This window comes from Balaenoptera acutorostrata, chromosome 8, assembly GCF_949987535.1.
Source record: "Balaenoptera acutorostrata chromosome 8, mBalAcu1.1, whole genome shotgun sequence".
In the NCBI taxonomy this organism is placed as follows: domain Eukaryota; kingdom Metazoa; phylum Chordata; class Mammalia; order Artiodactyla; family Balaenopteridae; genus Balaenoptera; species Balaenoptera acutorostrata.
This window is the reverse complement of record NC_080071.1, coordinates 99878546-99905732: the sequence shown is the minus strand read 5'-3', so window position 1 is coordinate 99905732 and position 27187 is coordinate 99878546. Positions and strand designations below refer to the sequence as shown.

The 27187-nt window shown below is 53.4% G+C and overlaps 1 protein-coding gene across 4 annotated transcripts in view; it reads right to left on the bottom strand.

The window, feature by feature from the left end:
• Positions 1-26303, bottom strand: part of ARHGEF4 (Rho guanine nucleotide exchange factor 4) — a 268556-nt gene extending 242253 nt beyond the window's left edge. For 3 of the 4 annotated variants that reach the window (XM_057550755.1, XM_057550756.1, XM_057550757.1), the window contains exon 1: positions 26245-26298. In XM_057550755.1, coding sequence (XP_057406738.1) covers positions 26245-26283 — 39 coding nt within the window. In that variant the 5' untranslated portion in view covers positions 26284-26298. Of the gene's footprint in view, positions 1-26244 lie in introns of all 4 variants that reach the window. The other variant, XM_057550758.1, reaches the window with a different exon arrangement.
• Between the last annotated feature and the right edge of the window lie 884 nt (positions 26304-27187).

Here is a 27187-nt window from a genome sequence, read left to right as displayed (position 1 = left end):
AAATTCCAGCCCCCAAGGAGTGCTCTTACCTCTGCCCCTCACGACCACACCCACTCTCCAGTATTACTCCACATGGTTCCTGATCTATACCACTCGGGATTCATTCTTTGATCATGAAAGGCAGCTGGTACCTAGATTACTGGACTGAATGTCAATATTATGACATAGCATGAGTGTGTTTCATGTTTGGTAATTGCAATCATTGTTGCTTTTGTTGTGGTCATCCATGTACAATGCTTGGTGTCAGTCTATTTATCTCTTGTAAAAATAAAATACAGTGTGTGTGTGTGAAAAAAAAAAAAAAAGGCAGCTGGTACCTAAAAAGAGACCTATAACTGGAATCCGATAAATGTCTTAGTTAGTTCTGCCACTAGTAGTAGCTAAGTAAAAACTGATCAGTGTCGACCTCTGAGTGTTATTTTCTTTTTTCCTAAGATGGGAGTGATGATGATAATATTTACTGAACCCTTACCATACACGAGTCTCATGACAGCTGTATGAGGCAGGCACTATATTCCCATTTTTACAGATAATAAAAATGGGCACAGAGAAAATCGAGTAGCTTGGTCACAGTCACACCAGCTAGGGCGTGGTGAGTTGGGATTCAAACCTGTGAGTGCCCCTTCCTCTGAAGATGAAGGAAGGCAACTAAATAGTGCCCACAGCTGCCCTGCCTCGGTAGTCTGACAAGGAGCTCTGCAGCCTCTGGGGCTTGTAAAAGTGTGCTCCACAAGCCAACACTGAGCGTGTGCACCTGTGCCCACGGGCGAGCCTGCGGATGCAGTGCAGGTAACATGTTGCAGGCCCGCTGCAGGCTGGGTTCCCCTGGAGGCCTCGCAGAGGCACCCGCGCTCCTCGCTTCGGGCTGCCGCCACCCCGTAGCACCCAAATGTCCTGCAGTCCTGCGAGGCACCAGGGCTCCTGGTTCACACGTGTGGCTTTGAGGTCCTGGGCCATTCTTTCTCTTCTCCTCCTTTGTATCTCCCTGCAGCCCATACTCCCAAAACAATAGGGAAATTCTTCCTCCCACTGGAGCTGGCCAGAGGACAGTCTCCTTTCTGAGTGACTCTGTTAGAAACCCCATTAGGACAAAAGAACTTGCCGGCAGTAAGATTTGCAATTGTACTAGTGGTCACGGGGCAGGACACACACACAATTGGTATGATTCAGCTCAAAGCAGGAGGCTGGGAGGAAAGCTGGGAAATGGGAGGAGCCAAGGGGCTTGGAGTGCTGTCGGCTGAGGAGAGGCCCAGATGGGGGTGGAGGGGCCTTGCTTTAGGGCCAAACAGCCTGTGGGTGCAGAAGCCAACCATGCCAGGTTTTCTAAGCCAATCTCAAGTTCAAATTTTCAGCCGCTGTCAATCACACACCCCTAATTTTAGTACAAAAACCATGGTTATCTCCTGGGCATGTTCTAGATTGGGGGAGCCTTTGAAAACAGGGCTTGTGTACTGGGACATGCCTGGTGTAAGGCCAGCATCTCTCCACACACAACTTCTCATGCTTTTGCCTAAAGTTTGAACTCTGTGTTTTGATAACCAGCAGAGCAAGAGCTCAGCCCCTTTACCAACAAGGCGAACAACTTGAAATAGGCCTGCATCATTTTTAGAATGCTAAGCCTCTTCCCTGCAGAGGGAGGAACTAGCTGTCTGCTTCCTGCCAGGCCACTGCTTACTCTTGACTAAGCTGCACAGCAGCCTTGCAAGGCACCACGGGCCCACCTTACAGACACTCAGCGTGTGTACTGCCAGGGCAAGTACTCACCTAAGGTGACATAGCTGACAGATCTTAAATCACTTTTCACCAGCTGCTATACCCACCGTGTTTTGTGGCTCTTCGGTGGGTTAAAATTACTGTCAAAACAGGGAGACAAGGTCTCTCATTTTTCTTGCTCCACTGGTGGCAAGATTATAAGGGAGTGAGTCAAGGTGTGCAATTTTTAATTAACAAGGAGTGGGAGGGTCTTCCCAAGATCTGAGGGGTGGGCCTGAATTTCCCAGGTTGCTGGCATGAAGCATCTCCCACAGGGGAGTCCACAGGATTTAGACAACAACTATGAGACTGGCTGTCAGATAATTTTGGAAAATGATACGAAGTTAAATAAAAAAATTTCCTACAGACTTCTCAGAGCATTTGTACGTTGGTAGGCATTTTTAAAAGTCCAGGTGTAGGAAGCTGAGGTTTAGAAAAGTCCCTTGCCCACCCCAGCTGTCCCACCCACTGGCCGGGCACCTTCAGCCAGTCATGCCCCTTTCTAAACCATGGTCTCTCATCAGTAAAGTGAGGTGACTGTCACGCAGTGATCTCTTAGGAGGACCTCTACTCTGACATCCATGGCTGCAGACATTGCTTCTGCGGAGATCCCATTCTCACCCTGATGCTGACAGAGATGACCTGGGACCAGGTACCTCCTCCTAAGAGCCTCTGGTCCCATCTATGAAACAAGGCTGAGAGCACTTAGGTCTAGGAGAGTTGAGAATTAAATGGCAACATGTATTTAGACATTTGGCACATAAGCAAACCCCAGAAGTTAACTCTCTCCTCCTCAGTTTCCATCCTGGCTCTTAACCTGACTGTCCTCACTCTGGGAGGTTAATTCTCCAAACTTCACTCCCCTCAGTGTACACAATTCTGAGAGGGTTACATGGGAATGGATGCAGGGAAATAAGGGCCATTCAAACATGAAGCGATGCTCTTTCTAGAGGAAGGAACAGGGCCAGAGAACCCCTTCCCTCTCTCCTCTCCGGGACAGTGTCCTGGGAGCTCGTGGCCCTGGGATGCGCTTCCCCTGGCTGGACCGAACTCCAGGCCCTGGTCTACATACTGCATGCCTGTTTCTGATTTTCCATCCTGACATGCCCATCCCTCCATCTGAAATGTACCCCCTCCTGACTACCCAGTTCTCCCAAAAGCCCTCCCCTTTTCCCAGGGGCCAAGTCAGATCTCAACTCTTCCATCAAGCCTTGTCCTTGCACCTTTTGCCAACATCCACCTGCCCCATTCTCTTATCTCCTCCTCCTTCTCCAGGGCTGAGGAAGAAGCCACAAGAGGGGAAAAGCAGAAACACACACGGAGGAAACAGTCTCCAGGCCTGTGGTCTCCCCTGTAGCCATATCTTTCTACAAGGCCCTTGTATGGGAATGACAGCAGAGGATGAATATCGTTCTCAGAGGCAGGGGGACTTCTGCCTTGCACCAAAACCTTGAGCCTCTGCGGTGAGTGTGCCCAGAAAGGCAGGTAATAGAGCTTTTCAGCTGTTGCCAGGGCAAGCCTGAGAGCAAAATGGGTCCTGTTTGCCACAACTGGTTCCAGTGAGGGGGCCTCACTCAGTCTCTTCTATGTGTGCATGCAGCTAATGTTCAAGAAACAACTCAGTTCTCAGCCGAGCCTCTGGTCCCCAAGATTAACAAGCAAAAACACAATACCATCCTTTACCCTTTTCTTCCAGCGTTGGACTTGATAAGAAGCGGCCCTTTGCCAGGAGGGGAAGGACTCTGAATACAAAGGCATCAACTCCCTGCTCCCCGAGGCTGCTGGATGCCGGACGCACCCCCCTGGTACTCCTCCTGCCTCTCTGCCTTCCTCCCACACCCCTGCTTCTCCCTAACAGTAAAGGTCATTGCTCTCCAAGGCAGCTCCTGTGCACTTTCTGATTCTAGACACAATCCCTGAGTTACCTCTGTCTCCTTGGCTTCAAGTACTGCCAGTGTGCTCAGCACCACCAAATAGCCATCACCTGCCTTGCTCTGCAGACCACGGGCCGCACGCTAGAGGACTCTCATCCATGCCTCGAAGCCAGGTTCTGAACAAAACTAGGGGTCTCTCCCTGCCCTCTCCTGTACTCCCTATTCACCAGTGATACCACATCACCCAAATGATAAGGGCAGAAACGCTGAGTCCTTCTGGACTTCCTCTCTCACTCATCCACACCCTAGCTGGCTACAGGTCCTGTGGATTATACCTCCCGAGTCCGCCAGGTAAACTCTCTTCTGCATCCCATTGCCACTGATCCAGCTGTACCTTCTCACTGCTGGCGTCGGTTATTTCCGTGGCTTCCAAACTACTCTGCAGGCCTGCAGGCCTACTCTCCTTACTCTGTTGCCAGACAGATCTTTCTAAACCATAACTTAGACAATTTGTCACATCATCCCCTCCAATCAAAAATCTATGAAGTACCCCCTGTGTAGGCTGAATAAGAACCCCCATGATGTCCATGTCCTAATCTCCAGGACCTGGGAGTATTACATTTTATGGCGAAAGGGACTCTGCAGATGTGATCAATTCAGGATATCGAGATGGGGAGATTATCCGGGATTATGCAGGTGGGCTGGATGTAATCACCAGGGTCCTTACCAGAGAAATGAAGGAGGGAATCAGTCAGAGAAGAAAACCACGTGATGTTGGAAGCAGAGAATGAAATGATGCCTTTGAAGATGGAGAGGGTCACAAGCCAAGGATTACAAGCAGCCTCTAGAAGCTGAAAAAGGCAATGAAGCACATTTTCCCCTCAGAGCCTCCAGAAGGAACCAGCCCGGAGGACACCTTGACTTTAACCCACTGAATCTGACTTTGGGCTTTTGTCCTCCAGAGTTGTGAGAGAATAGATTAAGCTTCTACGTTTGTGGTAATTTCTTACAGCAGCCATGGTAACTAATACACTCTCTATAAAATTTCCAACAGAATCCAAATACTCTAGAATGATACAAAGTCCTAGTGACTGATCTGACTTCTGCCTTTCTTGCCTCTTCCTTCCTGTTCTGCGGCACATACGGCCCTAACTGTGTAAAATCCTTTGCCTTTGTTCCCTAAAGACACCACACTCTTTCACACCTTTGTGCTACAGCGGGTCCTGTTATTCAGAATACCCTTCCCCCACGTCAAGCCCAGCCAAGAGACAGCAAGGTCTTAGTTCCTCTGGGAAACCTTCCCTGCTCCCCCTTATCTGCCACTAAGGTTAATTCCCCAAATCTGGGCTAGGTGACCCTCTGCTATGTTTCCACATTACTCTGGCTTATTTTTACTGTGGCTTTGTAAGAAATTCCTCAATTAAGAAAAAGACATCAGGGAGGTTCCGTTTCCAAGTAAGATGAAGTAAGCACACTCTACCCTGCCTCTCCCACAACATGCAGCTATACAGCTCAGATGGAATGCACAGAGCAGCTATTTGAGGACTCTTTAAAGTAAACAGTAGCAATTCGATAGGAGAGAAAGCCAGAATTTGAAATACCACTGAGGTGAGTTTCTTGTGTTATCACTGACCTCCTCCACCCAACCTGGAAATGGGCACCAGGGCACAGAGAAATCTCTAGGATAGGACTTTTAGAACTGGCTTTAGGAAGAGGAAAGGGGCTTGTGACATTCAGAAGGAATGGGGGGAAGTCTCCTGTGTATTTATTTTTCCATTCAGGGAAGTTACCACTGAAATTAGGAAATATTTTGAACTGAATGAAAATGAAAATACAATACATAGTTACGAAAGTGGCCATCACTACTAGTCCCATGGACATTAAAAGGATAATAAAGTAATATTATGAACAACTCCATACCCATAAATTTGATATCTCAGGTGAAATGGAAATGCAATTGTAACTGTCTCTTACCTAAACAATTACCTTTACTGGCATTCTCTGTTTGTTTATGTAGATTTGAATTACTCTCTGGTGTCATCTGCTCTCAGCCTGAAGAATTTCTTTTAGCATTTCTTGTAAGGCAGATTGGCTGGCAACAAATTCTTTCCATTTTTGTGTATCTGAGAATGAATGTATTTTACCTTCTCCACTTCTTTTGGTACTGTACTCCCATTATGCTTCTGTTGGTGCACTTAATTGTGTCCAACATTTCTCTGAGGCTCTGTTCACTTTTCTTTATTTTTTTCCTCTCTCTTCCTCAGATTGCATTATCTCAATCTATCTTCAAGTCCAATCATTCTTCTGCTAGCTCAAATCTGTTGAGCCCCTCTAGTAAACATTTAAAAATTTAAAAAAATTTTTTCTCTTTGTTATGTTTTTGTTTGGGTCATAATCTGTTGTTCGTTTTTCAACTTTTTTTTTTGTGCCTTGCCACATGGCCTTTAGGATCTTAGTTCCCCAAGCAGGGAATGAACCTGCACCCTTGGCAGTGAAAGCCTGGAGTCCTAACCAATGGACCACCAGGGAATTACCCCTCTACCAAAATTTTCATTTTGGTTATTGTACTTTTCAACTCCAGAATTTCCACTGGTTAATATTAATATTTTCTAGTCCTTCACTGATATTTTCTGTTTGGTGAGACACTTATCACACCTTCCTAAAATTCTTTATGCATCGTTTCCTTTAGTTCTTTGAACATCTTTATGACAGCTGCTCTGAAGTCTTTGTTGGCTGAGGCCACCATCTACACCCCTTCAAAGTGGGGAGGGGGTGGGGTGAGATGTGACAGGGTAAGAGAGTGTCATGGACATATATACACTACCAAATGTAAAATAGATAACTAGTGGGAAGCAGCCGCATAGCACAGGGAGATCAGCTCGGTGCTTTGTGACCACCTAGAGGGGTGGGATGGGGAGGGTGGGAGGGAGGGAGATGCAAGAGGGAAGAGAAATGGGAACATATTGTATATGTATAACAGATTCACTTTGTTATAAAGCAGATGCTAACACACTATTGTAAGGCAATTATACTTCAATAAAGATGTTTGAAAAAAAAAAAAAAAAGTGTTTCTATTGCTTGCTTTTTCCCCCCCTGTGTATGGGTCACACTTTCCTATTTCTTTGCATGTCTTGTATATTTTTTGTTACTGTTCTTGTTGAAAACTGGACATTTCAGATAATATATTGTAGCAACTCTGGATATTAATATTCCTCCTCTGGGTTGTTGCTACTGTTGTTGTCTGGTCAGTTGTTGTGTTTTTTGTTTGTTTAGTGACTTGACTGAACTAATCTGCAAAATCCATTCCCCCACGGTGTGCAGCCTCTGATAACCCTCTTCAGGATTTTTCTTCTTGTTTTTTTCTTTTAACCAGCTTACCTAGGGGCTGTCCCTTGACCAGTCTGAGCCACTTATTGGCCAAAGGTTGTGCTTAAGTTTCCATGATTTGTTAGATTTTTTACCCTGTAAAAAATTAATAAACAGAAACCTCAATTAAATAGAGTCTGGAGACCAGAAGGGGGAGCTCTCACACCCTGTGATGACAGCAGGGTCCAATGAGAAGAAAGACCCCTCTTCTATCCTGAAAACTCAACCAATGAAAAGCCATGAGCTCTTTGTTTACTATCACCCTCCCAACTTCCTTTTCCCCTCTATAAAAGTGTCTGCTTCACTTGCCATGCAGAGACTTGCACATGGCTCACCATGTTTGCAGACCTCATTCTCTGCTAATCCTGAACAAAACTGTCTTTGCTGGAGAAATATCTGGCCGTCTATTTGTTTTAGGTCAACAGCCCTTTACCATTAGATGTGCATGTGGCTTGGAAGCTGCTATCGCCATTCAGGGAGTTTACAGTTTTGTCCAACTTTAGCCAGGGACCATTCGTTCCCTCTCTGATCACTCCTGAGAGGGTGTAGCCTTGTGCATGTACACACACAGTCTTCCAGAATTCCAGGGATGTGTGTGGTTTTATTTTAAAGCATGGCTCCCTGGGAGCTGTACCTGGGCAAGAATAGGTCATTGTTCAGTCAGTGTTTGGCCACAGGTTCTGCTAGGACCCTTGTGCCATTGAGACTTCCACCCTGTGTTGACAGGTCTGTGTGTGGCTTGGAGAATGCCCCCGTGTCTGCTCACATCCTGCTCTGGTTGCTCCTGTGTGGCTGCAGCCAGCACATGCACGTAGCCTTCCCAACTCCCAGGGCTTACTGTGATCCCAGGAGGACTCTTCTTAGCTGTCTATTAAACTTTTCCTCTTTCTGCCATTTGCTTGTTTCTTGAGGTGACCAGTAAAGAGCTGACTTAGCAGGCTTGAATTACTCAAACCCTGAACACTCCAAAGAAAGGACAGGCTCCTCGGAGATAACCTCTGAGTTCTTGGAATATCCTGCCTGGTAAGAGTGTTTTTGCATGCCTGAGGCCCTGGGCCAAGCTGTATCAGTTTGACCTCTGGGAGACTAGAGTCTGAGTAGCTAAGGTTAGTCATATAGGCACTCCATGCTACATGGACACCAATAAAAACCCTGGACATAAGGCTCAGGTAAATTTCCCTGGTTGACAACCTTTACACATGTTGTCACATATCTTTGCTGGGAAAATTAAGCACTGCATTGTGTGATTCCACTGGAGAGGACACCTGGACACTTTCACCTGGATTTTTCCCTGTGCACCCTTTCCCTGGGCTGATTTAAATCTACGCCTTTTCTCTGTAATATACCATAACCATGAGTACAACAGCTTTTCTGAGGGCTATGAGTCCTTCTAGCCAATTATCAAGCCTGAAGCTGATCTCGGGGATTCCCGACTTAAGCTTCCTCTTAATTGCCCTCCACCAAGTCCTCCACTCTCTGTCCCAAATCAGAAGTCAAGCCCTTCAAGCAGAGCTGCAGGGTCCTCATGGCCTGCCTGTTTCCCCCGGCAGAAGCCCTTGCCACAGTACAGAGCTGGGGGTGGAGGTCTGCTTTTTCTGACTGACATCCCCCCCCCACTCTACCAGCTGGCAGTCCCTGGTCTTTGTGGCTTCCCCCCTCCTGGCATGGAACCCCTATCCTATGAGTGATCTGGGGCAGGGAATGACTGTGGCCCCAGTATTCTTTGCCTGCTGTGACTGGAGCAGAGCTGCCACCATATAAGTGAGGCTGGGTGTGGAAGGGAGCCCCAGACTTCTCAACAGCACCTGCCGGGACAGAGTTCCTGCAACATGGGGCTGGGGATGAGAATGCCAGCAGTTTGCCCCTCCTGGGGTAAAACCATAGCACCGGGCTGGGAGCTGGAGGTGGGGGCAGTGGGAGCCCTGTCTTCTCAAATATACCTGCCTGGGCTAGAGCTGCCCCAGGGTGTGCCCCACACCATTTCCTTGGAAGAGGCAGGGTATAATGACCCTGAGTTTATGGAAACGCCCTCCATGGAAGGCATGCGCATTTTTTGCACTCCGCCCCCCCCAGCATAGGCTCCCAGGGCAGGAGTTTCAACCTGCTCCACTGCAGGTTTCCAAGCACCTGAAACAGGGCTTGGCCTGTAGTTTTAGCACTTTAATGTACCTCACAGCATAGGTACAGATCTTTATTTCAAATATGAAATTGCCTAATGGTATATTGTGAACATTTTTTTCATGTCATTAAATATTATTCTATGACATAATTTTATTAACCATTTTGTTTGGATACCCCATAATTTTTAAAATCATTTCTCTTGTATCGGACATATTTCTTTGCTTCCCAAGCTATTTCCACATGCATCATCAGTTTCATCATCCCAGTAACCTATGAGGTGAGCAGGCCAAAGGACGTTTGCACTTGACAGGTGAGAGAACTGAGACGCCTATCCCACAAGTTTAGTGACTCGCCCAGAATCACACAGCAAGGTAACAGCAAAGCTGGGACTAGGATGCAGGCATTCTGGCACCAGGCTCGCTCTTTCCATTCGTCAAGGCTGACCTCACTGTATTTTATCTATTATGGCCGCGTCCTCCATTCACCTGACCCACACTGCATTCCCACGGTGGCCGGGATGTTGCCAGGGCTTGTGTGGGCTGTACACAGCAGTGGACCCAAATGAAGGTGTTCCTTACACGCCCGCCCCTCAAGTTCTGCCCCACTCATGTTGTAGAGAGGTGGAACATGCCACAGAGACCTAAGAGCCCAAGACAAATAGAGAAACTGCTGTTCCTGAAAGTTGATGCTCACAGACACCTGGTTCAGCCCACACCTGTCTCAGCAGCTCCGCCCTGGACCATGTTCTTCTCACAGTACCCAGTGAAATAGGTGAGTCAAGGCTGACCTCTGTGCTTTGCAGAATGTCATGTGATTGAAGACTGGAAAGGAAAAGTGCCAGCATGACATGCCTCCTCTAGATCTCACCTTGCAGCTAAGTCCAAACAACAAGCCTGTGAAGTAGGCAGCACTTTACAGGTGAGAAGACAGAATTAGGTTAAGTGCCTTGTCTGGAGACGCCCAAGTACGCCATGGAGCTCTTCCTGCTCAACTCTGCTTCCCTCTCCCACCTGCTGTTCTGAATTTTCTGCCATCACATGTCCATTGTCAGCTGTATGGCTGTTAGCATCAGACTGCGAGGTACTGTGTGGGGTTCCCCCCAGAAGACCCCAGCCTGGGCCTCGGGATGGGTGTGGCAGAGCCAGGAAGTCCCTCCCTCGCGGTGCCGTATGAAGGCGTCTCGTGGGAAAGGCCAGGCCAGGGAACCCAAGGAACTAGACACGCGTGGCTCTTGCCAGGTGACCCATGATGGGAGCTCCCTGACCTGGGCGTTTCAGGCTTCTGGAAGGAGGCAGCTTCTTCCCTGACACCTGAGCAACTTCTTGGCCTGGACTGGCGGCAGGCCCAGCATCCCCAGGGGAGAAGAGTTTGCTCTGGGCCCAGGAGAGCCACGGACCTCTTCATACTGTCCTCCTGGCTGCCGTGGCTTTGCCCTTTTCCCACTAAGCCCTCGTCTGCGCTGCTCCTGGGCTCTGAGCGGGACCAGGACCCGCTGCCTTGAGGAGGGGTGGGCTCCTGTGACCCCCAGCCCTCGCCTCCGGTCTCAGCACACCCACCGCTGATGTCACCCTGGTCCCCGCCCCGGGGTTCTCCACCGCCCTCAGGAAACGCCAGGGCTCAGCACATCCTGGCCCTACCCTGCATCCTCACTTCTCCCTCCCAGTCCCCACTCACACCTAGGCATCTCCCAAGACGCTCGTGCTCCCAGCACACAACTGCGCCGATGCTTTGCCTTCGTGCACATCGTCCGGCCTCCTTCACAGGCTCCCCAGCTCGCCCCTCAGTCTCCCTCGGGTATCAGGAATCCGCGCAGGCGCACGGGGCTCCAAGTGCGCGCTTCCCACGCGCCTGGCTCCTCCGGCGTCTCCTCTGTTCCCGGGCAGGGCTCAGTGCTTGTCTCCTGGGCTCCCGGCACCCGCCGCCTCCGGTCCGAATCCCTAGCTGCGGGGGTGAAGCTGTAGCTGCTTGCTGTTGACCTCGTCGCTCTTGTGCGCCTGCCTGTCTCCACTGCGAGACTCCAGGCTCCTCCAGGGGGCGCACGTCAGCCCCTCTGGGACTCCAGCCTGCCACCGGGCAGGGGCTCAGCAAACCCTTGAGTGAAAATTGCCTCTCCTATTAGAAAACTTACATCTGTGGTAACAGAATAACTCGGCGTGCGGTGCTCCGCATGTGTCCGGTGCCTTAGAGACACTATTTCGTCCTAAGATGGGGAAGGTGTTCTCATCTTTTTTCTGCAGATTTCCTGACTGAAGCTTGGAACAGCCGCTTGCCCGGGCTACGTCGTGGTGGCATTTGCGCTTGGAAAGGTCTCTCTGACTCCGCATCTCTGCGGGCACAAACATCGACTTGTGAGCCTTGCTGGATCCCCGGAGATGGGGCTGAAGAAGCCTTCAGGGCCCCAGGTTTCCCTGAGAGGGTGGGTGACTGTCGCAGGTCTTAGATGAGTGGGTGACGGCAGCGGTCGGCAGATTCCAGTGACCGTGTGTCCCCGGTGAGGACGCCGCCGTGCCTCTTCCCGCCAGCACGTGGCACTGGGTTCTGACCTGCTGCCCCGCGGACCCCCCCGCCTGTCCCACTCCAGCCTCTCTCGGGCCAGAGGCAGCGCGGCCGCCCATCCAAAGGCCTGGCGGCAGCTCCTTCCCAGCAGAGGGGCAGGGCCTGCCCTCCTGACCTGCCGCCCGGGAGGTCCCCCCAAGCTGAAGGGACCGCTCCCAGGTCCTGGCTGGAGCACACTCCTGCCCACAGGTCCTAGCTGTGTCTCTCCCGGGGAAGAGAGTGGCCTTCCTTTCCCGGAGAAGACATAGCTGCGTGAGAAACAACACGGCAGTTTACTGATGTGAACCAGAGCCGGCCCGGGGACCTTCACAGGCTCTCCTCCCGACCGTGAAGTAATGAGCCACAGACCAGCTGGGCCCGCCCACCGGGGGCTGGCAGGTGATGCCTGTCGCCATCTACAGACGCGTCCTGACTTGAGTCCTCACCGCCCTGCATTTCCCAGGTCACGCTCCCACCCCCACAAGGCCACCAGACAGAACAAAGGCACGTGCTGACCTCTGGTCACGCAGACGGTCGAATCCCTGCTTCAGCTGGTACCCATCCTTCTCCACGTGCCAACATAACTGCGCGACCGTAGCGGTCACACATCGCACAAAGCTGGAGAACTCCACCTCCCCCCTGCCCTCTCTGCAGCCCTGCCCGGGGGCCTCAGCAGGTGGTCGCCCCAGTTTAGCAGATAGACCTACTCAGAGGGACTGAGAGAACTGCTCGGGGTGGGACGTGGGTGTGGCAGCCCCAGGAGGGCCTGCACCTGGCTGTCCGAGGCTGCTCTGCAGACTCATGGCTGGTCTGGAGCACATCACACCTGCACAGGGAGGGGGCCTCTCCCTCGGACACAGAAGCACATGCACGGCAGAGGCCCTGGTGGCCCAGAACGTCATTGCGGAGGGTCTCACTGAAAAGCCTAGATTGCTGGAGGCCACCCAGTATGGTGGAAAAATGGGGGTGTTGATGTTGGGTCTTGTTCTGCCTCCACCCCTCTGCCTGTCACCCCCTGGCATCTGAATTGATTCATCAACAAACTGAGACCTCTGTTAGGAGGGACACCTGCCTGCCTGCTGCCGCTGCACCCCTGCTAGAGGCTCTGCCATCCCTACCGTCTGTCCCCTCTGCCCACTGGCCACGTGCCCTGTTGTGTTACGATACGTGCAGCTATACCAGAGGGACAGAGGCATTTGGCCAATTTGGAGGATCTGGAGTTGGGCATCCAGTCAAGAGCCATTTAGTGCTGGTTTGGGCCACAGACAAGCTGGGGAGGTGGGTCCCGGAGCCAGCCTCACTGGAGGAGAGTAGAACCAGATCCCGGAGAAAAACAGTCCTCGAATGTGAAGACCCATCCCTAGCTGTGTCAGCAGCTCTCTGACAGACACACAAGGGTCACCAGAAGCGCCTGCTCCCTGAGGTGTCTTGAGAGGTGATTCTGCCTGCACAAAGAGGGACACAGGGGACGCTCAGCCAAAGCGGCAGCTGCTCTGTGCCTCAGACACAAAATCACGCCGATCACACTCACAGCTAGGAAGATGTGATACAGGCGGCTCTGGGGCCTGGTGGGAGCCTCTCTGGGAATGTTGGGAACTCCTTCCTCTCTCCCTGGGAGACGTGTCCCTCCGTCCTGGCATGTTCACTCTGAGGATGCCCTGGACGTGGGAGTTTCTTCAGGGAGTCATACAGCTCCTGGGTTGGGCTGGGACTGGGGCCTCCAAGAGACGCACACACTGTGTTTCCTGAACACGTGGGAGATTTACAACTGTCCTGTTTCCTCAGTGCACAGATGCTATGAAGTTAATGTTAGCTTTTGAGAGGGAAGACGACATCACTTTTAAATGTACACATCAATTATAAATGCATCTTGATTTCAGAAGTATCAAACTGCTTTTTGAAAAGTGTGTGTTAAGCTCCAGGAAAGGTGGATTGTTGCCTTGCCTCTCGAGAGAGCTTTGAAGTGCGACTCCCCTAGGTTCCGCAGCAAGAAGGTGGCCCGACCAGCCCTTTGGAGTGACCCCAGGAGCAGCATGGGGCCCCGGTCAGAGATGCCTCTGTGAACAGCAAAGGGGGCAACTCTCCAAATAGGGCACAGAAAACTTCCATGCACCCCTGTCTCCCTCCCCGTCTCTGCGCCCCTGTGACGTGACACTGAATACTTGACAGGGTATCCTCTCCCAAGGCCCCTGTGAAGAGCCAGAGCTTCCCCAGATCCCAGCGCCCTCCTGGTGCTCTTTAGGGGCTGCTTGACCAGGTCGGCACTGGACCTTTTTTAGAGAGAAACAAACACGCTCTGAGATCTTGTGCTGCTAAAGGACATAGAGGGGGGCTGTGAAAGCCACCGATCTGAGGGAGGGGCAGGGAGGTGCTCCTGGGCTGGGGCTGTGGACGAGGAGGCACAAGTGGGGACAGCAGGTGAGACCCCACAAGCGGCCCTCTACTCCCCTGGGGCGCACACAGGCAGGCAGTGCCTCCTCGCCCAGCAGGCTTGATTTTCCCTTCTCACCTCTCTGCTTTAGCACCAGCTTTCCTCCCTGGCATTGGCTGGGGTGGAGAATCAGAGGTGTCCAGGGCCACCCAGCCTGTCTGAGGCCCAGCCCACTGTCCTCCAGGCAGCATCCCTGGCCAGGTCCCTTGGGCACCAAGACTGTCAGCCAGTGCACCGCCCTGGGCTTCAGGGCTCAGTGCCCTCCTTCTGGGCACCTGATCCCCAGGCACGCCAACCCCTCCAGGCCCTCACTGCAGCCCCACCATGGCCCATCCCCCATGCGTAGTGTCTGACTCTTTGTCCCACTAACACGGACAACCCACCCATCCCCTACTACCCAGGTCTCAGTGACGTGGAGCAAAGGGCCATGTTCCCGGTCCCCTCACTGAAACACGCACAGAGCTGCCACCTCGCTCACCGCTCTGTGCTGGGCACTAGAGAGGGAGAAAGAGAAACAGTAATTTGTGGCCCTGGTCCTCATGAGCTCACAGCCCAGAGCAGGTCTCCTAGACCGCCGTCCACAGGCTTGGTGGGCCTCTGGGATTGCAAGCAGAGGGTGTGTGCACACAAAAGCAGGGGTGTGTCCAGCGGGCGGGTCACAGCCTCCACCGACTGCGCAGAAGGTCGCTGGCCTGGTGCTCAGGAGAATTCAGAACCACCTCCTGGGGGCATGTGTGTGGCTGGGCTCTGTCTCCCTCATGGCTTGGTCTCCCCATCACAAGGCCTGGGATGAAACAGGACTTGGCAGATGCTGTAGTTGGAACGAATGAACTGCACTTCTGGGATCAAATCAGAACACTGGGGCAAAGAGCAGGCCGCGTTAGATTGGATCTGAGCCTGAGGGAGTGGCCACCTCCCAGGGGCGGCTTCAGAGGGCGGTCCTGAGACAGGGTGGGAGCTCATTTGCCCTGGAGAAAGCTCCCGTCTTGTGCAAACTCCACCACACTGCAAACACAGCCCTTCTTCTGCCTGGAGACAGGGACCTCAGAGCTCCTCCCAGCTGGCCCCAGTGTCCTGTGTCCAGGTCTCCTTCCCCATTGCATTGAGGAGTTCCTGCTTCCATGTGGCCTCTCCCACACCTGTGGTCTCCACTTGACCAGTCAGCTTCAGCTGGAGGTGACCTGCCACACGTGTCCCTGTCCAGAGGCTCAGCTCTCGCCCCGTTCCTGAGACTGTGGCCAGGGGAGGGTGAGAGCCACATGGTCCGTGTGACAATCAGGAGGGGAGGTGGAGCTGGGCACTAGGCTGCGTGCTGCACGGGGGTGAGGCCACATGGGCTGTCCTTTCAGAGCTGCCCTCCCCCCCATCCGGCTGTCGTTGGTGTCTTACTCATCACCCTTCGGGTGGAGGCTGTGTCTTCTCTCAGCCAGTGTTTTCCCTGGTGAATCCTCTCCTGACATTTTATAAACTCCAGAACTCACACAGAGAGAAGGGACTGAGGCAGCCTCAGGAGGGGACAGAATGCCAAATGTGCTCCCACCCTGGGGTCTAGTCCTCCGAGGGGCCTCACTCTTGAAAACTCAAGATCCCCAGGCCATGTATTTTACCAACGGGAGCTCACCGACTTTCACGATCTGACAGATCGTGTTACCCCCATTTTACAGAGAAGCTGAGGATTTGGATGGCTGAGCCACACCCCGTTCACAGCTAGGATTTGGAGTGCCCCTAAGTCCACCGTGGTGATGGAAACCTCCTCTGTCTTACAAGGTCTCCCACATCTCCTTATGGCTTTTCCCCATCGAGGAATTCAGACTCCAGGCGAGAAGCAGATGTTCTGGGACAGAGGCAGGGTCCCTAGCTCCCCGCTGGTCAGCACGGTCCCAGCACGGAGCAGCATGCAGAGGGCCTGCAGTGCTGGGCAAGGCCAGTCTCCTGGGTGAGAGGGGAGAACCTGCTTCTGGAGGCTGGAGCTGGCTGGGCGGGGGTGGGGGAAGCTGGGGGAGGGGCTCAGAGCACCAACTCTGCTGGACTCAGCAAGTCAGGAATCCAAGCGGGGCTCTGCACCATGGTCCACAGCAGAATCACAGAATCACCCCAAGGCTTTTCCCAAATACCCGCCGGGCCCCCTCTGGAGAGTTGAGTCACTGGGGCCAGAAGGGGCCTCAGCATGTGTCCATGGATATAGCTCTCAGAGGTTGGATATGCACCCGACTCATTTCCAATGAGCAAGAAGGACAACAGTGGCCATGACATGCAGGAGCCAGCCTGGCGTCACAGTGGAGCCCGGTGTCCTCCTGTGGAACGTGAACAATGTCACGGAGTATCACCGTCAGGCAAGGCACCCTGGGGCTGTGATGGCGCCCCTCCATGTTCACGGGCACGGATGGAACACACACGACCAGGCCACAGAGAGCAAACAGCCGGCTACGCTGGGTGACGGCGGCTGCTTCGTCAACCCCAGGTTTAGCTTCAGACCAGTTGTTTCTCCTCCTGGGTGAGATTTATTAAGTCACCCAATCACAGAATTGCTCCTGCTTCCTTAAATCTCCCCAAACCCACGTCACCAGGCCAACTCCAGCAGCAAGTCCTTTCCAACACCACCTCACAGAGTTGCAGGTAGGCACTGCACACTCCCAGGAGCCCAATGCCTGACTCTCAGGGTGAAGGCACCGGATGATCAAGCACCCCCAGGCCCTACGCCTCTTACAGGACCAGCCAGCAATGACACACCAGTGGCATGTGCCAAGGACACCTCAGCGGACTAAACCAGAATCCCTCGTCTCTACCTTAGACGGGGCCACCGTCTCACTGGCCATCTGCTGCCCCATAACCATTGTAGTCTCTGTGCCCGTGGCACCCCAGGAAGGGGGTGAAGAAAGCAAGGGGATTGTTTTCAAGGAGGGAGGAGTGCTTTGAGATGCTCTGGCTAAGAGATCTAAGGCCGGTTCCTCCAGGGAGAGACCCCAGCTCTATCGAGGTATAATTGACATTTGGTAAGCTGCACACGTTGGAGGCAGGACTTGCGGGTTTCCAACATGTGTATACACCGCGAAACTATCACCAGACAAGACAATGAACGTCTCATGTCCCCACCAGCTCATGTCCCTCCGCCATCCCACTCTCCGGCCCCCACCTGCCCCGCACCCTGTTTTCTGTCACTAGAGACTCGTCAGTATTGTCTAGAATTTTAGATAAACGCAACTATGCAGCATTCGGGCTGCCCTCGTTCAGCCACATTCTCCGGAGATTCATCCAGGCTGGGGTGTGTACCAGCGGTTCACACCTGTCTCGCGGAGTGGTAGGTATTCCGCGGATGCACCTCCATTCAGTTGTCGCGCACTTTCTCGCAAGGCTCAGTCTTCACGAGAGGAAAACCACCTTCCGGGGCTTCGGCTTCTCTGGGAGTGTCACGTAGTCCGAGCTCTTCCGTGAAAACGCACCTTGTACCGTAACAGGAGCTGCGCCAGCAGCGTCGGCCTGAGCAGCGTCCTCACGTGGCCCCGTGTCAGGAGATGGGTTTCCACTCAGCTCCACTGGTTACGAGGAAAAATATTTGTTTTGGGGAAGAAACAGGGAAGGGGAAAGAAAAGCACAGGGGATGAGTAACAGCCATCGAGTGCTTACTCTGCGCTGGGTGGTTTGTCTGCTTTTCCATGTTTTTATTATCATTTAACTTTCACAACACCCCTGGGAGTGCGGGGTTCAAATGAAGGTGCCTGTGAGCACTGAGCCCCACGGGAGAGCTGGTCCACGCTGCCCCACCCCCGGGCCCACCGCCAATGCCAGGGGCCCCAGGAGGAGGGTCAGCACCACACAGCACAACTTTCTGGCCCAGGCCCCGCTCCAAGAAGGTCACTTCTCAAGCTCAGGAAATCTTCATCTCATTGGCAAAAAGCTGTCAGGAGAGACAAATTGCCTATCTGGTACACACGTTACATGGCGAACACCCTTGGCACTTGGGGCTGCCTGGGGGGACGGGGTCTATAGCGGACCACTGCTGGGATCCAGCCACGGTCACGTCCAGTCATCAGGGAAGCACATGCCCCCCTCGGATACAACAGGGTGGTGTGAAGGTCGGAGGGTGACTTATGGTCTGGCCTCGGCTTCTCTTTAGTCCAGAGAAACCCCGAGAATGGCCCTGTCCCTGTGGGGAGTGCAGGCAGCTCCAAGGTTCTGTAGAGCAGTACTTCTCAGCTCAGCTGTGCCCTGGAGTCATCTGCGAGCCTAGGAACCAGGGCCCGGGCCCCAGGCCTGGATTCCAACCCACTCAGTCTGTGTAGCTGGTGATTCTGACATGCAGCTGTGATGAGAGCTGCAGCCTCGGGTCCCAGGTGTGCAGGGCCCTGGCTGTACTGGCCTGAGCCGCCAAGGAAGCAGTCCATTCATCCGTCGCTTGTGCTCCAAAGTCATATTCTTGTCATTTACTTAACCAGATGCCATTGAGCACGGCTCCGTCCAGATCCTGGTGTCACCTTCCCACCTGCACTGCTCAGGCATCTAGACAGGCAGGAGATCCAGGGGCCAGCTGCAGCCCCTGGGAGATGACTGAGGAGGGGGTCCCTCTCCCACTTTCCTCCCCGACCCCCCGACGGCTCCAACGTGGACAGCAAGTGCGTGAGAACAGGAAGAGGATTTCTCTGTTTCCTTTTTCCTGTTTCCGGTTTGTGCTGATTGGTTCATTATATGGTCGATTTTTAAATTATGTGATATAGGATACAAAAAAAATATTTATGTATGCTATGGAATAATAATAAAACAAACACTCATGAATCTACCTCCCAACATCAAGTATGGTGAGTTTTGAATTAGTACATTCATTAATTACTAAGTACAATGGAAGCATCGTTTCCACTCTGCTGTGGGATTGTCACATGATGTACATGGGGTATGAAATGGCTTGTTTTTGTGTCATTGTGGCATGTCATACGTGAGAGTAAATGGAAAAGCTGGGAGCTTGGGGAAAAAGAAAATTATAATGTGTAGTCATGGAGTCTTCTAAGAACAGTATGAAATAGAAATATACAGTAAGTTGACCCTTAATAAAAGTATACTTAAATGAATGTGTGCATGGAGGAGAGACAGTTATAACTCAGTGTGCTCCTATGACTGAGGGAAGCTGAGCTGCAAAGACAGCGCAGAGAGTGGGTCCAAAGGGGAGAGAAGGAAGCATCAAGGAAGACTTCCTGGAGGAGGTGATATGGTGTGGAAGCTAGTGTGCTGTGGAGGTACCCCAGGGAAGGGCAGCCTGTGAGTGTGGGGACACCACCCAACCCCTTGACCAGTGGCACATGAGTCACCATACGAGGGGCTGCAGGGCCTCACAGGCAGTACCACCTCCACCCCCAGAGGGCTCACACTGGGTACCCAGGAGGGTCCAGGAGCCAGGCAATAAACTTCACAATCTTACAGCTGGCGAGGAGGAGACTGCCTATTTCAGAGATGAGGAAACCATGAAAGGACTCCTGAAAGACAGAGCACTTCTCGGGAGCCAGAGCACAGGGACACTGCCCAGTTCTACCTGGCAGGAGAAGCAAACAACACATTTGGGGCCAGCAAGCCCTACACAGTACCAAGAGTGAATTCAAGCCCAGCACCTCCCTGAGGTTATAAACAGTGGCTGGAGTCTCAGGCTGGCCCTGAAAGGACCACCAGCACTGGCTGGTGCCCGAGGGGAGCACAGGCACCCAGAAATGGGGAGGCTGGGCCCCCAAAGTCTAGAGAGCTGGGCTGAGCTTGGCCCAAGCTTGGAGAGAAGGTTGTGGGAATACGTCTCTAGGACCATCAACCCTGGGAGGCCTACTCAGGCCCCTGGACTAGGGGCTCCCTTGGGGCACTGACCTGGCCAAGGTTTTGCTCCCGCTGGTTAACTCATTCCCAGGCTCAGCTAGCACTTCCCAGGACACAATGCTCCAAACCCCAGCCCCGCCCTCTCAGAGCCTCCATCCCAGAGGAAGAGAGCAGGACTCAGAATTTGGAGGTGCTTGGAAAGCATATTTTGAATGGCTGGATGGAGAGGACCTGGTGAGGTCAAGGTTGTTTCCTGAGTTCGCAGAGGGAACAGAAGGAAGGTCTGCAGCAAAAGCACAGGTGGCCTCTGGCCTCCGGCCATAGCTGAGTCTTGTGAAGGGCTGTGCGGAAGAGAAGGCCCCAGGGCAGAGAGGAAGCACCGGACCTCTAAGCAGCATAACGAGCCAAGGATGGCAGAGTCCAGGGTGCTGGGGAAACAGCAGCCCTGGGGAGGCACTGAGGGCCTCATGGCAGACAGCTGATTCCCAGAGCTGGTCTGTCCCGCCCACTCTGCCCTCTCCTCTCTCTGTCATCCCAAGAGACCAGCCTCTTTAGGACTCAAGGGGACAGCCTCCTCATGACCTCTCACAGGGCAGGGTCTGTGTGACTTCAGGTGCCTGCTGTGACCTTTACCCAGAAGAGCTGGAATATGTGGGTGACCCCCTAGCAAATGCCCCTGGGAACTGGGGTGCACACCCCTCACGCCTAAGGTTGACAGGCTGAGTGAGTCCTGGTGGGACTTTTCTTTAATTGCGTGCGGGGTATTTGCTGCTTTCCTGCCCGGCATCTGAACAGCAGTCCTGACTGGGGGGAGGAGAGGATCCCAGGACAATTGAGAAACTGGGCCCCATCCATCTTGGTAACAGAAAGGGGGCAGATTTCCTCCCTTCCCACCCTCCAGAGGGCAGCTAGGCTCAGTTCCAAGCAGGACGGTGGATCTTGAGAACAGACCTCACCACCTGCAAGAGGGAGGTGGACATATTCTCAGAGAGGTGCGGCAGAGCTGAGTGTCCAGAAGCAGCCCCTCCAGAGGCGTCCTCAGCAGCTGGCCTGTCGAGCAGGGCCGACTGTGCCCCAACTTTTTTTGATCCCCACCCAAGCTGGGTCCTGGGAGCTACCCCACACCCTGACAAGACACTTCCTTTTTTTGTCACTTAACTGGAGTCTGTTTTTGTCTTTTGCAACCAAGAGCGTTCACTAGTAAAGAAATTGTTACTAGGGTGATTATAGATAACAGACCCTTAAAGAAGGGGGGAGGGAAGTGCTGGGATTGGTTAATCCACCAATTTGAGGTCAAAGGCAGTGAAAATATATTGGGAATTAAGTTACGGAACTCTGGCACCTCATTGCACGCATGGCGACCGCCTAATTCTATCAGCTGTGGCCAAGTCTACTAGGGGCTTTGGGGGGGAAATGTGACTTTGCTATAAAACCTGAGGAAAAAGCATGCAGATCTCAAGCACTATGGCGTGAGCCTGTTTCTTCTAACTACCCCGGCCAGATTAAAGAGAGAGAATAACGAACTCAAATCCCTGAACTCCCAGGACTCCCTCTGACTGTACATAAAGTGTTTCCTCTCTTTTGCAGCCTCAAGCCTGAGATATCCCTGAACCAAGAGCAGTCTGATTCCATCAATCTGTGGATTGGTAAATTATAAAGCTAGTTGAATGGATTGCTTCCCTGCTCCTTGAAGGAAAGTCAGAGCATCGTTTAGAAAAGACTGAGAGCCCTGGCCTTAGGAATGGCCATCTATTAGGGGATTCACAAACCCACTCAGCCCCTGCTCCCCTCTCTGGCTGCTTCAAGAGCCTGTGATCACCTTGCCCTGTAAGGTGAGGCCAGTTCTCCTCATGCCCACCCCTGCTCTCTTCCCTGCCTCCAGAACAAAAAGCAGAGTCAGATCTCAGCATGGCCATGGGAACCAATTACCAACTCAAACTGTGGAGGAAAAGGCTCATGTTTCAGAAAATTATTACTTTGCCAACATGTACTGGCACAGACCTGGGGAAATGGGTGGGAATGGATTGTGAGAGCATCTGACCGTGGAGGGACGAACATCATTGTGGGTCAGGATGAATGTGTTGACATGGGGGCGTGCACTCGTTCTGGAGGCGGGAAGCTAGCTCCAGCAGCCCAGGTGTGCTCCAGCAGGTGACCTGCTGGTTCACTAAAACCTCAGCTTGATATTGGCTCCCCACGAATTGAAATGGAAAGGGCAAAAATTCCTTGAAGGAATCCAAATATCTGAAGGAACAGAGTGTTGGGGTGGATTTATCAAGAGCAACTTGCCCACCACCCCCTAACTGTGTCCCCCCGTAGAGCCAAAAAGACACAGAGGCACAGAGAAATACTCTGGCAAGGAGAATGTCAACATCTTGGAAAATTGCCATAAATGCTATTCTCTCTCAGCTGGAGATGCTGATGAGAAATGCAATATTTGGTGGCAGATGGGGTGGTGGCAGATGGGATGACAGAGGATGAGAAGCAACATTAAAGTGCCAGAAGCCAACGTGAATGTTCTGATGCCACAGCTCTTTGGCATCAACTGATCGATCATGGGGCTGCCAGGACTGAAATGGACGGGCAACACCCATGGGGTCCTACTGGACTTGTGTAATATTGAGAAAAAATGTAAAAAAAAAGGTAGACAAAAGGCTCTTAGTGTGCCTAGAACAGTGTCTGGCAGATAGTAGGTGTTCAATAAATATTCACTGATTAAACTCCACTGCCCCTTGCCTAATTCCCAGGCTTGAGTCAACAGACCCGGAGCCCCTTCAATGAAGGGGAGACTGGTTACCTGCAATAACATACTAAGCAAATAGTACTATGAATCTTCTGAAGGCTCCTGTACTGAGAAACACCTGGACTTTTCAGAACTCAGTGAACACCGGCTCTGTGCTAACATGAATTCCTGGCCTATGGGAGGTGGCAGGCATGTCAGGTCATAAACGGAAGCTTGCCGTGCATCCATCTCAGGGTTGCCCACTGGAACCCTGAATCTGTCCTACCAAGACTTCCCCAGCTCCAGAGTGTTCAGCTGGCAAAGACACGCTCAGTCCCTGGTAGAAACTCCACCCCAGTTCCTTCACTCATGATGTGGAGACTGTGGCAGGAAAGGGTAACTGGAAGCCTCTGGAATACCCCCTCCCCTGCAAACTAGGGAATCAAAAGCAATACTTCATCTCTGGTGACTAAGAAGTCACCAGCCAAGGAGTGGACATCCCTACTGCAGCCCTTTTCAACTTCCCAGCTTGGCTTGTTCAGAAGACATGGGACCTTGAAGAATGCCAGTGGACAGTTTTAGGTTCAACTGTGTGGGTTCTCCTGTGCTGTCCCACAAGCGATCTCCTTAAATGGAACAAATCTGTTAAATCCTTGTCCATTAGTCTGGCAACAAGTGTACGTGTGTGTGTGTGTTTCTTGTCTCAGCTGCTGAGTCAGGGATCAGAAGTCAGTGCTCTCCCCGCGAGAGGCACAGCAGCATAGCGTCACCACCCTACTTCAAGGCTTTACCGATTCTGTGCCATAATTTAGTGAGCAGAGACCTTGACCTTTCTGCCCCAAAGGACCTCATGCCGGTCTGTGGCATCACACTGACGGGACCTGGAGAATAGCAAGTAGCAAGGTACCCTAATGTGTACTGGCGTGTGGGGCAAAAATTCCATGAAAACAGGGACTTTCCAGTTCAGCGAAGCCTCAAGGCAGGCAGCAGAGGTGTCCAGTTTTCTGGAACATTTTGGGTAGCGTTTTGAAAGTGAAAGACATGTTGCTGGACTTCGGCCCCCTGCCACCACGAAAGACGCACAGTGCTGGGCAGGTGCCTGGACTTTTGAAGCAATGTATTCCTCCTTGGATGTACTGCTCTAGCTCATTCGCTGGGGGATCCCAGAGGCTGCGAGCAGGCTCTCTGCTCTCCTGGCACTGTGAAGGGCTCTCTCACAAGGCCGTCATGCCCCGTTGGTTCCCACAGCGCTCAGAGCAGAGCAAGTCCCAACAGAAGTCTCAGCTGAGGGCCGGGGTTTGAGGGACTGTTCTTGCTCCTGGACCTTGGCGGAGACTGTATCTCTGTTACCAGAGTCTGACCGTGGGACTCCAACGATCTGAGCTCCCTAGGACGGAGCAGCATTCTTTTTTTTTTTTTTTGAATTTTAAATTTATTTTATTTATTTATTTTTGGCTGTGTTGGGTCTTCGTTTCTGTGCGAGGGCTTTCTCCAGTTGCGGCGAGCGGGGGCCACTCTTCATCGCGGTGCGCGGGCCTCTCACTGTCGCGGCCTCTCTTGTCGCGGAGCACAGGCTCCAGACGCGCAGGCTCAGTAGTTGTGGCTCACGGGCCCAGTTGCTCCGCGGCCTGTGGGATCTTCCCAGACCAGGGCTCGAACCCGTGTCCTCGGCATTGGCAGGCAGATTCCACTGTGCCACCAGGGAAGCCCTCGGAGCAGCATTCTTGATCAAGCAAGCAACCAAGTCAGGCACCCATCACCGAATGGTCAGTGCAGGCCCAGGCCCAGGAGGGGTCAGGAGGTGGTTCCCTCCACCTCCCACTCCTGTGGCCTCACGGGGCATAAGCTTGTGACCAGTGTCTGAAGGAAGAGCGTGTGTGAATGGCCTTTACAGGTGGCTCTGCGAGATATACCTGCAGAGCCCGAAGTGGACTGCCTGCCATGGTATGCGGGACCCGTCCCGAGGGTGGCTCTGCAGGGCAGCAGAGAGGGAGACCCACTGAGAGGCACGTCTGCTCACCCCCTTGGTATGCACAGAGAGAGGCCTGAGGTGTCTCAGGACCTCCAGGGACCCTAGGGTAGGCACCGGGTGCTGGGGACAAGGAGGGGTGGAAAGGCCTCTGGGGACCGGCTGGGAAGGTGAGGAAAGTGTCCCATGCGAGTACTTCCCCAAAGGCCCTCCTTCCGAGGAGGCGGGCAAGCAAGGTGGTTGCTCTGGGATGTCCAGTGACCTCCTTCCCAAGCCACACCTGCCTGTTTCCTGAGCTTCTGATTCTGCCTGGCAGACTTCCCCTCACCTGGGTGACCTGTGACCACTGCCATGGGTGGGGAAGGACGAAGGTCCCAGGCTCACCGCTCTATAAACACGCGTATGTTCTGTAGTAAGATCCTCGCAACCACCTTCAAAGGTGTGGAATTGTTGTCCACAGTTTCCGAATGGGAAAACAAAGACCAACAAATCAGGATTCAAAGGAGAGTACAAGGGGGCCTGTGTGTTCAGAGCCACAGCTCTCACAGCTGCCAGGTTCCCCTGCTCTTCAGAGGCTTCTCCTGCACTCACTAAGCTTCTGAAAGGCTCCGTCCCTCTCCCCTCCCAGTGTTTGTGTGCATGAATTATCCCTGTGGTGTGAGCTGATTCATATGCTGCTCTTCCAGACTGGCTGAGGAACAGGCTGAGGGCAGGGCTCAGGCAGGTCCAGCTCTGGGCCATCTGCCTTCTTGCCACTTTCCCCAGAGCTCTCAGAGCCAGAGAACTTGACCTGGGTCCTTCAGCCTGCACTCTAGGAGAAGGTGGCCTCACAGCCAAGTAAGGCAGCTCCCCTGACCATGGACAGCCCCGCTGTCTGCTTGCCCGGTGCACAGCTGCCCACTCTGGGGCCTGTCACTCCGACAACACTTCCCTGACTTCCCTGCCTCTGTTTTTATGCAGCCGGTCCCAGGCAGAGCCAGCCCCATCCGTTTCTCACCTGGGGGGTGGGGTGGGGCTTGGCAATCTGCTGCATACTGCTCCCCATGGGGCCCCCGTCGGGGCACGGGAGGTAAAGGTGCCCCAGAGGAACTGGACACGTGGACACTAATGAGTCGTCTAGGAATCTGGGCCTGGGAAGGGGCGCACTTCGTGTAGAAGTCTAACACTCCCCAGGTTCCTGTTTCCCTATCCCTGCTTAGACACCCCTTCCTCAGAACTGTGTCCCAACCCGGTCGGTATGCTCCCTCGGTACCTCGGGTATCCTCAGCCCGGGAAATGACAATATCAACCTCTTCCTGGGCACCGACTGGGCCAGGCACAAGCCTTCCTTCCCGGAACCGGCGATCTTACGCGGAGGGGCCGAGGCTGCCAGGCGCCCTGCGTGCCGAGAGCGAGCAGGTGCGGGGGAGGCCGGGCACTGGGCGGTCTCCCTCGCCCAGGGTGGCCCGGGGGGCAGCCGTCCAGCCCGCCTCCAATGAGCACCTCTCCTTCTCCGCAGTCTGGGCGGCAACGCTCCCGGTCTCCCGATCGGCACTTGGAAAGTTGGCAGGGAGCGCCCGGGGTGCCCCCACCCACCCGGGTGCCCAGCGGTCAGCCCGGGGAGCAGCGGTGCGCGCTGGCTCTGCTCCCCACGCGTGGCCAGACGCCGCCCAGCGCTGACCGCGGGCCCCGGGACGCCGCCTCTCACCTTGAAGAAGCTCCGGAGGAAGTGCACGACGCTGAGCATGGTGGCCCACTCGCAGCACCGAGAGCCGAGCCGCCCGGCCAGGCTCCCGGAACGGCGCCTCGCGCCCCGCCCCCGGCCCGCCCCGGCCGCCCAGACGCACCACCTCCTCGCGCCCCGCTGCTCGGGCACCCCAGGGCCACCGGCGCGTCCGATACGCACGGACGCCTGCCGGCGCACTCCGCAGACACGGCCCGCGGGTCCAAGGAGTCCCCCTCCCGTGGCTCGTCCAGCGCCCCGCGGAGTTCCTGGGCGGACCGGGAGCCTGGGACTGTTTAATAAGAAAGAACGCGCCCCGCACATCTGCACAAACGCCGCACACAGGAGCGCATCCGCATCCTACGCGGCGCGCGCCCCCGCGACCTGCGACTCCGGGTCCCTGCCCCTCCGGGGGAAGGGTGGTCTCTTCTGCCTGAGAGCTTTTCTTTTCATCCTTCGAGAACGTTCAGGGCGTTTGCCCAGCATTCTCAGTTGCCAGTTGAAGAAACTGAGTCCCAGGGACGCTCAGCAACGCGTATGCGCTCACGCACCCGGTGAGAGGCAAGTGTGGTCTGGAGTCCCTAGAACCGCATCCTGGGTCCAGAACCCACTCTCGCTGCCCTCCCTACCTTTTTAGGTATGTTCCTGCAGGTAGGATGCAGGAGAGAATCGTCCCGCAGGTAGAGGAGAGCTGTCTTCTGCTAAGGAGCACGGGGAGGTCCTGGTGTTTTCTTCGTGGGGTTTAAGGAGGTGCCCGTCCAGGAGACATGCTCCCACTAGCCACGACGGCCACAGGATTTCTGTGCACAAACACAAATGCGTTTACTTTAATTTCTTTTAAAATCAGAAGAAAAAACCTGAGAATAATAATAATAATAATAATAATAATAATAATAATAATAATAATAAAATCCAGCCTGGATTATAT